The sequence below is a fragment of the Schistocerca gregaria genome, chromosome 11, assembly GCF_023897955.1.
Source record: "Schistocerca gregaria isolate iqSchGreg1 chromosome 11, iqSchGreg1.2, whole genome shotgun sequence".
In the NCBI taxonomy this organism is placed as follows: domain Eukaryota; kingdom Metazoa; phylum Arthropoda; class Insecta; order Orthoptera; family Acrididae; genus Schistocerca; species Schistocerca gregaria.
Window position 1 is genome coordinate 145,396,175 of NC_064930.1, and position 15,550 is coordinate 145,411,724.

Below are 15,550 nucleotides of genomic sequence, written 5' to 3' on the forward strand. Positions count from 1 at the left end.
ATCGAAATATCCATACCCAATACAACAAATACACAGAAGAAAACAGGACTTGCGCTCTAAAACAATGGTCACCATTGCTCATGGCCCCTCCCCCCCTCTACCCTCTCCCCCCTCCCATCCATCACGCACTACCAAAAACTTCTCCTCATCCCATAATCTTTGCACCCTGTAAATCTTCCTTTCAGCAAATTGTTTCTCTCTCCACCTTGGTTTGCCACTTCACTCCACACCCTAGTTCATTTTACTTTATTTTATTTCATTGTGAGTTCTGTTGATCTCGATAACAATGGAGTTACAAGCATGTGGAATGGGTCAGTATTTTTACAATATTAACAATACAACAGCACACAATAGGTTAATTCATGACAAGACTCATAGTAACAACATGGGACACTAAAAGAAATAAAAACACATTACATACATCAGAACTAACAGTTACATGTACACATTCAGATAAACAATATCAAAGTATTTGAGCAACAATATAACATTACAGCAACAAACAGTTCACATTTATGCTGACATTGCATGGCTAGCTATGTTGTATAATAAAAACTTGCTCCTATGCACTAAAAATTGAGTGATTGAATAGAATGACTTTTGTATTAGTTATTCCTTCACTTTTCTACTGAACTTTGGTGTTTGAGGAGCAAGTCTTTTGATGACACTTGATAGTGCATTGTAAATTTTTATGCCTGTATAATTTACTCCTTTCTGCACAAGGGTATAGTTTGACTGCTTACTATGAAACCCCCCTTTTACCTTGTGTTTTGACCATGATATGCATGCTCATATATTTTTAAGAGAGAGTGATTTTTATTAATGAAACATACAATAAAATATATGTACTGAAATATTGTAAAAACCTGTAGTTTTGTAAACAGATTCCTCCATGAGTGGCTTGGTTGAACACCACTAATGATACATATACCTCTCTTCTGAGCAATAAAAACTTTAATTTAGCCAAGGGCTGGTTGCTCCAAAAGATGATTCTGTAAGACAAAAGTGCATGTAAATATCCGAAATAAGCAGCACTTATAGCCTCCTTATGTGTGTCTGATGCAGTTAAGTGTAAGGCAAATGTTATAGAATGTAGCCGTTTTTAGATATAGGATATAGTTGGACCAATTTACAGTCAATGTACACACTCAGTTGCTTTATTTGTTGTCAATTACATTCTATATTTATATCCCTCAATTCTTTTTGTGCCGTGTGAAACTGTACATTATGAGTTATTTTATATTCTGAGTGAGTCCATTACAGTTAAACCATTTCAGAATGTCATCAAATGCATTGTTCGCAGATGTTTCCTAGTTGTTCCCTGTTGCTTTGTCAAAAAAAAAAAAAAAAAAAAAAAAAGACACCAGTAGCACATTTATGAATATCCTACATAGTTTTGGTCTGTCATCACTAGTCAACTGTGCAACAAGAATATCCACACAATCATCATCTACCATTGACAATGTAGCTACAGATTAAGAAACATTCCCCAAAGCATTAATTGCCATTGGAACGCCCACCAACAATAAATGGATTACTAAAGGAATTAGAAAAAGTGCTCAAACTTGTAAATACCTAAACTCCATTATAAAGGACAATAGTGATCCAGTTTTTTTTGCACTACTACAAAAGGATCTACAGGAAGGTACTCAACACTGCAAAAATATCAGCCAACGATAGGTTCATAAAGTTAGCCAATAATAAAAGTAATGCTACATGGTCTTCAGTGAATCAAGAAACAGGAACTGTGAAGCAGAGAGATACAAACACACAAATCAGGAACAAGGAAAACTTAGAAAGTAACCCGAAAGGATTAGCAAATTATGTGAATACCTACTTTAGCAGCATTGCAACGAACTTACAGAAAAATGTTCCAGAAGGTTCTAATCAACCAATACGGGAGCGTATGGCAAACTCAATGGTATTGCTTCCAACTACTCAGGAGGAAGTACGCAATGTTGTAAGGCAATTAAAGAACAAAAACTCGGCAGGTTTAGATGAAATCTTAATATGTGTGCTGAAAAATGCATAAATGGTATCAAAGCTCCACTAACAGAAATCATAAATGAATCCTTCGAAACTGGTTGCTTTCCTGACTGTGAAGCATGCCATAATTTTACCAGTTCACAAGAAAGGTGACATAGGAGATGTCGAGAACTACAGACCAATAGCCCCATTGTCGTGCTTTTCCAAAGTGATAGCTCAAAAGCCTGTTTTTCATTATTGTTTCTATCTAAGTAAATTCAACCTTCTCTGCAATGACCAGCATGGTTTCAGGCCTGGTAGAGGTACAGAATCTGCAATAGCACAATTTACAAAAACAGTTTTAGAAGCACTAGATGAGTACAACTATGTAACTGGCCTTTTCCTAGACCTGTCTAAGGCATTTGATACAGTTGACCACCAGAAGCCGTCGCATTAATTAGAGGCACTAGGAGTAAGGGGAGTGGTTCTCAAATGGTTTCGTTCACATCTAGAAAACAGAGTACAGTCAGTAGAGATCACACATCTCCAGTGGATCAAAGTACATTGAGAAACATATATCTGATCCACAATATATCAATATTGGGGTCCCTCAAGGAATTGTGCTAGGCCCTGTATTATTTCTGGTGTATATAAATGATTTCCCGCAACATATCAGCCATGGAGAGAAGATATTGTGTACAGATGACAGCAGCATAGTAATCACCAGTAAGACACCAGCACAAATGTTGGAAAATTCTACTGAAGTGCTGAGGGATGTTTATAAATGGTCTCGGGAAAACAAAGGAACTCTCAGCGTAAAGAAAACACGTACAGTATGCTTTAGAATGATCTGAAAACAGAGGCCCTTAAATTTAAAACTAGATAACATCTCCATAGATGATGTACCCACAACAAAATTCTTAGGGTTACACATTGACAGCCAAATGAAGTGGAATGAACATGCTATGAAACTCTCGAAAAATATATCCACAACATGTTATGCACTTAGTCCTTGTATCCGCATGCAGTAGTGAATGTTTGAGAACTGTATACTTTAGTTATGTTCATTCAATAATCAGTTATGGTATTATTTTCTGGGGAAAGAGTGCTCAGAAATTACAGACAGTACTTAAAATGCCAAAGAGAGCAGTAAGAATTATAACAAAAAGCAGTAAGTGAGCCCACTGCAGAGAAGTTTTCAAACTGTTAGAAATTCTAACTGTTCCTTGTGGATTTATATTCCAAACCATAGTGTACATCAAGAAAGATATAGAAAATTATAGCAGAAATAGCAGTTTTCATAACTATAATACAAGAACAAGTCACTGTCTTCCCCTACACAGGAAGAATAGACATAAGTCTCAAAATAGCTTCTTGTATAAAGTTGTAAAACTGTATAGTAATCTGCCACAGAACATAAAAGAAGCAGTTAACATGTACCGCATTAGGAAAAATCTTAAATTGTGTTTGCAGGAACACTGCTTTTACACTATGTGAATTCCTTAGCACAAAATTATTGTAAATAGCTTTTGTTTCACAATATTTTGATAAGGAGCAAAAATGATTGTAAATAACTTGTGGCGACGTCATTTATCCACTGCGCCACAAACAGCGGGTGAAAGCTGCAGCTGATAGATATTTATCTTTGCCGTAGTCAGCTTGGTTACGAGTTGTTATTCTTGTTAGTTTTTGATGTGTTTTAAAAAAATAAAATGTTTTCTCATCTCACGAAAAAGCTGTTACTTCATAAAATATAAAGGCTCCCATAGTGGTGACCCCGACGTGATCCTAGCAGAAGCATAAAGAAAATATATACCGACGAGAATAATGAATTCAGAGACAAAAGCATGGGGCAGTGAAATCAAGATTGAAGACTACAGTCTGTTCGACCAAGGATCGCGGTCCACGCCCTTTGATTCGCCACAAAACGGAACGACAGATGTTAACGCAAAAGATGGGATTACCAACGCGCGGCACGGAAATGTTAAGCTTCCGCGTTCTGGCCGACGCGCCCCCAGCTTTGGTTTACGCAGGCTGAATGCATATTTCGGCAGCGTGGGGTGTCTAACAACATTGACAAATTTAATATAGTGGTTTCACATCTAAATTTAGAAGTGATGGAGCAAGTAGAAGAAACCTTGGCGCAACAAAATTACTTTGTGCTAAAGGAAGCTCTCATACAGCATTATACGTCGTCACCAGATTTGCGACTACAAAAAATTTTCGCATACGAAGATTTGGGCGACAAGACTCCGTCACAAGTACTCAAAGCCTTACGTACATTAGCTGGCCCGGAACTCCTACCTGAAGAGTCTTTACGTCTAATATGGCTTCGTAAACTTCCTGCCAACATCCGTGCCGTCATTGCAGCAGAAACAGACTTACCATTGCAAGTCTTAGCAAAAAAGTCAGACGCCATCGCAAACACTTTAACCGCAGTTTCTGCGTGTTCCGAATTCAACTACAGCCAGGATAGAGGCCCAAGAACGTGTAGTGTGATGTAATCTAACGTCAGTGAGCCAGGAACATGCAATAATACTTCCCAACAGCAGTGCTCATCGACCGAACCCGTCAACGCAACCAGGAAATGCAGACACAGTACTCAACACCACATCAGCACGACACGAGGTCAACCCGCTGCCTTCCGCCCGCGGCGTCTGCCTCCAGAGAAGCTGCTCGCGGCGCCAGCTGAGTTCGACAGACTTCTGAAAACAGGTATTGTAAGCAGGTCTGATAGTTCATGGCATCTCCAGTTCACATGGTCCATAAAAAAGACAGTTCATGGAGAGTATGTGGAGACTACAGGGCGCTCAATGCCCGCACGATCACAGACGTCACTTACCTAAATTAGCTGCCACCCAAGAGTCACTCACAACGTTACTTGCAGGTAAAAATACAACAGGAGATCGTAAAATCCCATGGAGTCCAGATGTTGAAGCAGAAAGAAATGTCTTTCTCGGGCAACACTACTAGGACATCCAAGGTTGAGCGCTCCTTTAGCGCTCATGGTTGATGCGAGCCAAACAGCAGTGGGTGCAGCGCTACAGCAAGAAGTTGATGGCAGATGGCAGCCGCTCGCATTTTTCTCTAAAAATCTGACTCGACACCAGCAAAAATGGAGTGCTATTGACCGTGAGTTGCTTGCTATTTACTTAAACATAAAGCATTTTCGCACGTCTGTCGAAGGGAGGCACTTTGCAATTTTTACCGACCACAAGCCGTTAGTGGCCACAAGTCAACGAGACACAGAGCTCAGTTCAGCACGTCAGTGCAGGCAATTCCAGTACATGGCACAGTTCACAACTGAGGTGCGTCACATTTCAGGAAAAGACAACCTGGTCGCAGATTGCCTGTCTAGGAATTGTGCCAGTTTAAATTCAGTGCGTTGGACCGAGTTAGCGGCTAAACAACGAGAAGATCCTTTCTTGCGCCGTCCAATAGAGGAACAGAGAACTGCGCTGCAGCTCAGACGTGTGTCTGTCCCAAATGTTCCAGACGTAATTTGGTGTTATGTAGAAAAAGGAAAGGAGCGACCTTACATACCAGAACTATAGCGTCGCGAGATTTATAATGCACTACATAACCTACCACATCCAGGAAGTAAGAGCTACAGCCAAGTTAGTTTCCTCCAAAGTAGTGTGGCCTGGAATACAAAAAGATTGTCGTGCATGGGCGCGTGCATGCCTAACATGCCAGAGAAATAAAATCAGCAGACATGTTTTTGCACCTATTTCTGACTTACCAACGCCATCTGCAAGATTTTCACATATACATGTGGACATTGTGGGCCCGCTATCATGCTCTTCAGAACAACGCTATTTGCTCACAATCATTGATTGTTTTACCAAGTGGCCAGAAGTAGTTGTAATACAAGACATTTCTGCGGAGTCAGTTGCAAAAGCACTGTTGCATTCACGGTTCTCCAGGTTAACATAACAACAGATCGAGGAAGGCAGTTTGAAAGCCAACTTTTCAATGGACTTTTACTACTGTGCAGGTGCAACCATCTATGCACCACAAGCTGTCATCCATCTAGTAATGGAATGGTGGAACGACTACACCGCACGCTCAAAGCTGCATTAATGTGTGGTTCCGCTTTATGGCCTGAAGCACTACCGCTGGTCCTACTCTGATTGAGAACGGCCGTGAAGGAGGACTTACAATGCTCTTCCGCAGAATTGGTTTATGGCGAGCAATTGAGGGTTCATGGAGAATTGATCGTTCCAGCATCTACACAGCCGTTCGCCCCTGAGCTATGCACGCAATTCGTGAGACAACTCAGCGTTAGAATGAGAAACATCAAACCCACTAACCCTGTCAGACATGGACACCGGAGAGTGTTTTTACATAAAGACCTGCAAGCAACGTCCCACGTGTGGCTTAGGGATGATACGGTGCGCCCGCCGCTTGTTTTGCCTTACTCTGGACCATACAGGGTAATCACAAGAGGAAGCCACAGCTTCAAAATCGATAAGGATGGTAAAGAAGAGACAGTCTCAATTGAGCGGCTTAAAACTGCTTACAGCGAAGAGGGTACACTCCTTCCTCTGTCTGCAAAATCACCCTCAAACGTGGAGGCCAAAGAAACAGCAGATAGTCTTGCCGAGCCCTCGCTTTCAGAAGAGGGCAACGACGCAGCAAGTGCAGAACAGGAGCAGCCATTGCCTGCACCAGATGTTTTCACGAGAGCTGGTAGAAAAATCAAGTGCAAGTTTCCCCACATACCTGGTGCACCCGGTTTCAAAAGGTTTCCACTGCGCCAAAAACAGCGGGTGAAAGCTGCAGCTGATAAATATCTATCTTTGCCGTAGTCGGCTTGGTTACGAGTTGTTTATTCTTGTTAGTTTTCGATCTGTGCTTGAAAAATAAAATGTCTTCTCATCTCGTGAAAAAGCTGTAACTTCATAAAAATATAAAGGCTACCATAAACTTACATGTCACAATGTTTAACTACATGTAACAACAAACTGTATAAATATATGAATGTACACAACTGACAACATCCATACATTTTAAAATGTACACAGATGGCTAAAAAAAATAAATAAAAGAAGTATCGTCAGCGAATAGGGTGAACTTGCTCACAGACGTGGTGATTGTCTTATTGATCTCACTAATGTTATGCGGGCTATCGCATCATCCACTGAGACTTCACATCCAATTTCTTCGGCAGCTGTTTATTGAAGATATTAGCAACTTCCTCAGGATTCCACCCTGAATTAAATCTGTGTGCCATGTTCTCTACTTTTTTACCACTCTCCCTTTTTATAATTTGCCCCATGGTTTCTGATTTGTTGTTTTAGTTATCAATTTCAAATGTTATGTAGATTGTTTTGGATTTTATTATTCTTTTTAAAATATTACACTACAATCTATACTCCTTTTTGATGGGATCATTTGATAGCCTTACAGATACAAGTGCCAGCCAATAATATGTAACCCTAGTAAGTAAGGCCCTGCCTTATCCAGAAGACGTTTTTTGTGATCAGTTCATGTTGGCTAAAAAAACTAAATAAGTAAACACTTCGATAGCTTAACATCTCCCAATAAACTCGGACTGTTTATTACACCTCTCATTATCACCAGTCTTCACATTTACCCTAAAAAAAGCCTTAGAAACAGACAGCCGATGTTCGTCTAACGATATTGACCGCGTGATTACCTCTTGAGGCTTATTTCCTATTTCACTCAGCACCTTATCCGCTACAAGTCGTTTTCCCAGGCCTTTTAGTCTGAGTCCTGTGAAATCGGTGGCCAAGGTTGTTTATAGGCATTTAATATAGCAACGTTCTTGAAGTATTTAGCAACTGATTCATACTGCTCATTAGCTGCGATTCCTCGCCCATGGCTCTCGGTAATAAGCATCAGTTTCCTTCTTGAGTTTTCTTCGTTGGAGCTTCGAGATTGTGGGTGATGGTGTTGGGGAGCAGCTGCTCTTATTCACCTAAAGCACAAGCTATTTGAGTGTCTGTCGAACGCTTTTTAAGTGTACCTTCACTGATAAGTTCTCATGAGAGGGTTTCGTTGCTGTAAACAATGTAATCCTAAGAACTGTTTTTCACTTGAATGACTGGCGAGCACTTATTTGCGATGTTTATATCACAAGTCGCTGAGAGATCTGAACTGCTATTCTTATTGAGTCTGCGTAATTCACACTTCCACACTTGTAAGTAATGTACATTATTCTCTAGTGCAGCACACACATACGCCACTATTCTTTGTCTTTTTGGAACACTTTCTGCGAAGATTTGCACAAACACTTTCGTTTACATTGGCTTTTACTTTGGGTTTTACTGTTACTGAGTTCTTCCGGTGTACTAAATGCTCCATGCTGCATTACTTTTCGTTTTAAGTGTGATATTTTATGATGTAGCACTGAAATAATTTCGGTAATTGATTTGTATTCATTTAGCGTTAGGCCAATTTCTTTACTTTCACATTTCGAGCAGAACCAGTCCTCACAAATATTCTTCACTTCCTCCTGTTTGCTTCAATATAGTATAATTAATTATTGTCTAGTAGTACTGTGGCTGCTGGGAAGACTCGATCTGCATTACTTCTCTGCTTTTGTGCCACACCAAAGAGCGCAATTTAGGATGCTGTGGCATGAAAGTTTCGAGATAACACAAGTCAGACAGATCTCACAACAAGAGCTTTCCGCCCTAGGGTAGCTGATGTCCCATTCTGTGTACAAACTGAATATAAATTGGATAGATTGACAGTTCCATTGGTTTTTGATGCAATATTTTATACATTGTGAATGAAGAAAAAAAAAACACAGAATTTCTTCATACAATCAGTTGCGTCACGTACGTACTTAATGTCTCTAGTATACCTTGTCTGTTTGCAATGTAGGACAACTTAAAAACAAACTTTACTTTGTTCAGCCAAACCTTTGGAATGTGCCACCAAAGTTTACTGTTCAATTCGTTTCCTTATATGAACAACTTTGTAATTTTTATATACTTCATTAGATAATGTTACATGTCTTGTTTTAGCGGAAGGTGCGATATGATTTAATAAGTTTTGTAAGAACTGGATCCCAGCACCATGGTTCATCTCTCTCGATAACTGCTAACTAGCATGGATACGCCCAGCCTCGGAGTCAAGCTTGGTTCGTAACATACCTTCTCGAAACACGAACGTTTAGCTCTCTATGGAAAACATTGAAAGCCGCTGCACTCCTGCAAGGAGTGTACGCGCTGCCATCTGGCGGCTTCGCGGAAAAATAGATTAGAGGTTAACTTAAATGCCACCAGATGTCGGAACACATCTACGATTATTTATTTCCGTATATAATTGTCAATCACCACACAGGTAGGATAGATTGTCACACAATTCAAACAAAACTAACTTTGTATGAGATACAAGGTTTGGCAGGTTAAAAAGGAATTATTTTGTTAACAAATTTTAAAAAATGTGTGGTAGTCCTCACATTGTATACTACCAATAACGTATTTAAGTATAACGTTGTCAGCCGACATAATTTACTCCTGATGGTTACCACTCTAACCCAAGCAAATTGCTTGGGCGAGTTGGATAACATTAATTTTTGGAGGGAGATGATAAATGCGTCTCCTCATGAACGTTCTTGAAACTTGTCACTGGTAGGTAAACTGCAATTTTCTGGTATCAGCTTTCTGTGAATGCTTATTTTCAGTATCTGCTAATCTGAACTGTGATTTGTCGCAGTTAAGCTACGTAGGTTGCGTATCCCTCCGACATTGCTATTTCTGCTACTTCCGCGATTTCTGTGACTTCTGCGACTTACCACCGTATGAAAAAGTTAAATCTGCCCACAGAAAATTGCATCTCAACAAATCTGTCATTGGTAAGTAAGTTTTACGTTTGTTCTTCCGTTGGCTTCAATTATGTGCTAAAGAAACAACTGTGAAAATATTAATAGTGTGATTAATCTGTAAGTAGCCATACAGAAGCGTAATAGTTCGTGTTTAGAAAATGAATTCTAACATATTGTTATGTTCACAGGTGCCCGAACTACATTTCAGTCAATCGGTAAATTGATAACTCAAAATATCATTGTCAACAGATCTGGAGAAATTGCCACTGCGTCTTCAGACCGTTTTCGTCAGACGAGTGGTTAGTTTCTAAGTGTTTCGATGGACTTAATTACTTCAATGAGATCGTTTTTGCAAATGTGAAATATACCCCATTGAGTGGCTTTCATTACAGCAAGTATTATCAATCTACTCTGTCAATTATATTGCTTGTAATTAGTCACAGCAAAAATTGTTTAATAATCCTTGTGATTTTGCAGACACAGTTCTGACTCTTGATTACTGGTTGCTGTACGTATCTATCCACATCGAGGCTGTTTAGAGAGACTTGTGAAGATTCAAGACAGCTCTAAGAGGATTTGCAGTTTAAAAGTGACAATTGTGAAATAAGTGTGCAGATGAGTGATTAAACTGTGTTTTATTGAAGTTGTTGTGCGATTTTAAAGGAATAATAAATGTTAAATACAGTGATTGAATAATGAAAATCTCATTTTCCACATGTTTAAGCCGTCCTATACCCGTAATTTTACGCCACGTATTTACTGGTAAACACTAGTTGAAGAGTGACATGCCGCCTCTCCTCCCCTCCCCTACCCCCCCCCCCCCCTCCAGAACCTTGGTGTGACACTGACCTGTAACATAGCGTGAGGTATAGAATATGTAACACAGGAAAATCTTACTTATTTTGGGTGGTTGTAGTGTCGGCAAAAAGTTCGTGTGTGTGAAGTTGCCATGTGGAACACCAGGGGCCAAACTTTTATCCCGAGTCTTGAACTGTGCCGGAATAAAAGTGAGGCATTCATATGACTCATTAATGCTGTTTTCATTTCACTACACTTATACAGATGTCTGAGTTCTGCTGTGTTAACATTGCAAAGTCCTGTAGGCATGTGGAGTATTAACCAAAATTGTCATATTGGAAGCAGAATCACATTTGTTACGTTACTTGATATTTTCAGGAGAAAAAGGCAATGTTGCTTCTTATTAATATAATGCATTCAGAGTCACAGCTGTGTTTGACCAATCATAACTGATGCTGAATGTTAATGTCGTCATATAATGTGAAGGGCTTATTTCAATAGTGTTACACGTCCATTACCTCCACTTTTCTGTCTATAATGCTTCTGAAATTAATGATCCAAACAAACATTAATAAAGGTGCATTTCTAGCAAAAAGCCATATGCTTGAATATTTCTGGTATCTCAAGTGTAGGGTTTTTTTTTTTTTTTTTTTTTTTTTTTTCTTGATTGTAATTTTAAAACCTGTACAACAGGCAGGCTGTCAGCAGCGTTCTATGCTGCTCTTCAGCCATAGGATACAAAATGAGAAAAAAACAGAAAGATTACACATAGGTTACAGAACGGTGGGCAAGAAAACAGTTGACACAGAAAGACAAACAAGGAGCCGTTCACACTCGACGATAATCCACACTTGAAACTGTTGACACCACACACAAACACTGAAGATGGCGATGGCACAGGTGACGATGGAGTGCAACGGTGAACACAGAACACTAAACACGACGGCACACACGAGACACTGACAGCGACGATCTCCGGTTCGCGAAAGTCCACGTAGTGTGTGCGAGTCCGGGGACCTGCCAAGAGGTGAAGAAGGGTGTGGGGGGGGGGGGGGGGAGGGGGGAACAAAGACGCCAATGGCTGAGGAGATGGGAGGAGGAGTAGAGGGACAGGGGAGGGGAAACCAGGGGGAGGAGTGGGGAGAAGGGAGGAGGGAGGGAGGGTGCCCAAAGGAACAGACAGGAAGAGGGATGGAGGATCAAAGTTGGTAGGAGGGAAGGAGGACATCATCAGGGAGGGGGAGCTGGCGGAAGCCACCTTGGGAGAGAGTAAGGAGTGTAGAGAGATGGAGACAAGGTGGGTCGTGGGAATACAGGTGCGGCAGCGGGCGGGAGAGGATGGGCGAGACAAGCGGGTGAGGAGGATCGAGTTTGCGTGAGGTGTACTGGATCCGTAGCCTCTCAAGGAAAATGAGGAGGTGGGGGAATGGAACGAGATCATACAGAATCCGCGTGGGGGAGGGGAGACGGATGCGATAGGCGAGGCGGAGAGCATGGCGTTAGAGGATTTGGAGATCCAGGCCGGATGGGTGTAACAAAGGATAGGGCGGATGAGGGATTTATAGGTGTGGAGTATGGTGGAGGGGTCCAGACCCCACGTACGACCAGAAAGGAGCTTGAGGAGATGGAGACGGGAGCGTGCCTTGGCTTGGATTGTCCGGAGATGTGGGGTCCAGGAGAGTCGACGGTCGAGGGTGACGCCAAGGTACCTGAGGGTGGGGGTGAGGGCGATAGGACGGCCATAGACGGTGAGATAGAAATCAAGGAGGCGGAAGGAAGGGGTGGTTTTGCCTACAATGATCACCTGGGTTTTGGAGGGATTGACCTTGAGCAACCACTGGTTGCACCAAGCGGTGAACCGGTCAAGATGGGATTGGAGAAGGTGTTGGGAGTGCTGCAGGGTGCGGGCAAGGGCAAGGTAGGCGGTGTCATCAGCAAACTGGAGAAGGTGGACGGGGGGTGACGGCGGCGGCATGTCCGCCGTATACAAAAGGTATAGAAGGGGGGAGGGGATGGAGCCTTGGGGCACACCGGCAGAGGGAAAAAGGTGTAGGGATCTGTGTTATGGATGGTGAAGTAGGAAGGATGGCGGGAGAGAAAGGAGCCGATCAGATGTACGTAATTAATGGGATGGGCGAAGGTTTGGAGCTTGAAGAGGAGACCGGAATGCCATACGCGGTCATAAGCACGTTCGAGGTCCAGGGAGAGGAAGATTGCAGAGTGACGGGAATTAAGCTGTTCAGAAAGGAGATGAGTGAGGTGAAGGAGAAGGTCGTCGGAAGAGAAGGCTGGGTGATGGGAAGGAAGCGGTGCTGGTGGATGCGGCGGGAGAGGATAGATTCCAGGACCTTGCTGAAGACCGAGTAGGTTTTTCAGCGCTCATTTAACTTTACGACTCTGTATCTCAAAATGAACAAAAATGGACTTGTACCACTAGTGAAATAAGTCCTTCATACACACACACAGCACACCGATCTCGTGAGGCACAAGGCTCTTATAACGAATTACATACGTCGTTCTACAGATGGCACTAGGAAAAGAATATTAACTGCGCTTTTTAGTTGCTACTTGTGACTCTTCGTTGCAATTTGTCAAGGAAATCGCAGTTTGACTCTGTAGCGAATAGCATAGTATGAGCTTTGCTCAACAGATGAAACTGCTAACTGCGCTTTTTAGTTGCTACTTGCTACTTGTGACTCTTAGTTGCGACTTGTCACAGAAATCGCAGTTAGACTCGATAGCGTGTCGCAGAGATGAGCGTAGTACGAACTTTGGCCAACAGATGGCAACGTTAACTGCACTTTCTAGTTGCTACTTGCGACTCTTAGTTGCGATTTGTCACTGAAATCGCAGAAAGCAGTATGGAATTCGACCAACAGATGGCTCGCGGCGTTTATTGTGAAATGCTACTTGCGACTGCTAACTGACTGAAATCGCAGTTAGATTTTGTAAAGTTGTTGCTGTGATATTTGTGACTTCTCAGTCACTGTGATTTCTAACAGATACGCGATTTCCTGCCCACCACTACTGGTAGGAAATGGGGGGGGGGGGGGGGTTGTAAGTTGTGGAGGCAGACATGTTTGGATGCTGTTGAAGATGCAATGCTTTAGTAGCTTCCACCAACCACCCAAAAATGTTACGGGCTTAAGAGCATTTGTCCGTAATTATTTACGCTAGTGACTTTCCTTTACATACCAGTTGTTGTTCTCTCTGTCTACTGCGTTGAAAATTTGTTTAAATAAATAGTTACGGTGTGCTGTTTGTTGTAAATCAGATTTCCACGTTTTCTGGAACAAAACATAATGATTTTCATTCTCAAATGATGTGGTCTTTAAAAAACACACCTGTTTACACTTCGTGGACACCACAAGGAAATAGGCAGAGGAAGGAATACGAGGTGAAGCATGCATTGCTTTGTTATCACTGTTAGCACTCAACTGCGATTCTTATACTTATATTTTAAAAACGCGTTTCAAGTGACAATGCTCTCATCATCAGGTTGTAAAGTTTACACTTTGTTTATACTTTGTTGAGAATACAAACAATACTAATAGATAAAATAAAAAAATGTAAATGTCATGTGACTAGGGCCTCCCGTCAGGTAGACCGTTTGCCGGGTGCAAGACTTTCGATTTGATGCCACTTCGGTGACTTGCCTGTCATGTGGATTAAATGATGATGATGATTAGGGCAACACAACACCCAGTCCCTAAGCTGAGAACATCTCTGAACCAGCCGGGAATCGAACCCGGGCCGTTAGGATTGACATTCTGCCGTGCTGACCACTCAGCTAGCAGGGGCGGACATACTAATAGATAATAGCATAATACAGTAATAGCAGTGATAAATATTTTAAGATAATTGTTTAGCTTGTATCAATGTTATCAGTACTACAGGAAGTACGAAGTGAATAACACAAAAATATTGCATGTTACAACAGATACATTTATTCATAAAATGAGTTTTTCTATTTTCAGTGAGATAGAAAAGTATTGCATGTTACTCACTGTTATTGTTTAGTTTTCCCTCTTACATCTATATAATATTCATCTAGGGCATCTTTGTAAAACTCCTTTGCATCTGGAATTTCAAAGTACTTAGCAAGGTAGGCCCACCTTTCTTCTTTCCTTTGCTGACCATATTTTGTTTTGGTAAAAGAGTGGATGATAGTACTGTTGGACAGCATGATTTCTTTCAGTTAACAATGTCAACTTTTTCTGGATCTCCAGTGTGTGTATCACTTACTGGTACATTAATGATTTTCTTTGGTTTCTTGTGAGTTGACACACTGGCTGTTCTTTTTGAAGGACAGCTTGGATTGTAGTACTTTCTGTGTGCTATCTTATTATTAAGTCCAGTCTGTATTTAGAACTTTGAGTGTACCATGCTCTTCTAAAAAATCATAATGTTATGTAGGAGACAAGATGCTTTTTTTTGTGATGAATATTATTGAATTTTGTGCTCCTTCCCAAGAACACTGTAAGCATCACTGTCATTCAGTTGTTTTTATTGTTGCTGCTTCAAGAATCTGAGAACAGTTGTGTAGTGTTGGTGCCATCATTTGGTTATTTTTTAATCTAAGTCCAAAAGAAAGTTCCTGCAAAGATGAAGCGACTTGACTGCGTCCTCTTGAAGAATCTGTCTCCAACCAATTGTTGAAAACGATGCTTTCACTTTTTTGCTCCTTCGTGTGTATCATGATGTACAGATTGTATAAACACACTTGTCTAGCATAGAAAACCTTACAGACTGATAGTTTTGCAATAGGCTGGTTTTGCTGCATGTCAAAGCAACTCTTAATGATAGAAGGATTATCTCCTTTCATTGTATCGTAAAATCGCTTTTTCATGAATTATGCCTTCACTGTATTTCCTTTAAACCAACCTCACAAGTGGAGCAAATTTCAGTATGTTTCCTGAATGATAGATTAAAATGTTTGTAAAATATATTATTGTATTTTGATAAGGAGCACAATTTCATCCCTAA

At 41.1% G+C, this 15,550-nt stretch overlaps 1 protein-coding gene across 2 annotated transcripts; it reads left to right on the forward strand.

Annotated features, from left to right (window-relative positions):
* Positions 1-9,215: 9,215 nt before the first annotated feature.
* On the forward strand, positions 9,216-10,445 carry LOC126295237 (uncharacterized). Of its 2 annotated transcripts, none has more exons than XM_049987587.1 (4): positions 9,216-9,282; positions 9,626-9,796; positions 9,955-10,065; positions 10,244-10,445. In XM_049987587.1, exons 1-4 carry the CDS (start codon positions 9,225-9,227, stop codon positions 10,303-10,305), a joined length of 402 nt encoding a protein of 133 aa, XP_049843544.1. In that variant the 5' UTR covers positions 9,216-9,224; the 3' UTR covers positions 10,306-10,445. The 2 variants fall into 2 exon arrangements, 1 of the variants encoding a protein (XP_049843544.1); XR_007552424.1 differs by having other exon boundaries at positions 9,277-9,572; positions 9,658-9,796.
* The last annotated feature ends 5,105 nt before the right edge of the window (positions 10,446-15,550 follow it).

What these genes read in the sequence shown, in the direction of transcription:
- LOC126295237 (XM_049987587.1), top strand. Translation starts at nt 9,225, where the DNA reads ATGTCGGAACACATCTACGATTATTTATTTCCGTATATAATTGTCAAT. An exon ending in TCTCAACAAATCTGTCATTG is followed by an intron (nt 9,797 to 9,954) that starts GTAAGTAAGTTT and finishes TTATGTTCACAG; the next exon opens with GTGCCCGAACTACATTTCAG. An exon ending in CCGTTTTCGTCAGACGAGTG is followed by an intron (nt 10,066 to 10,243) that starts GTTAGTTTCTAA and finishes GTGATTTTGCAG; the next exon opens with ACACAGTTCTGACTCTTGAT.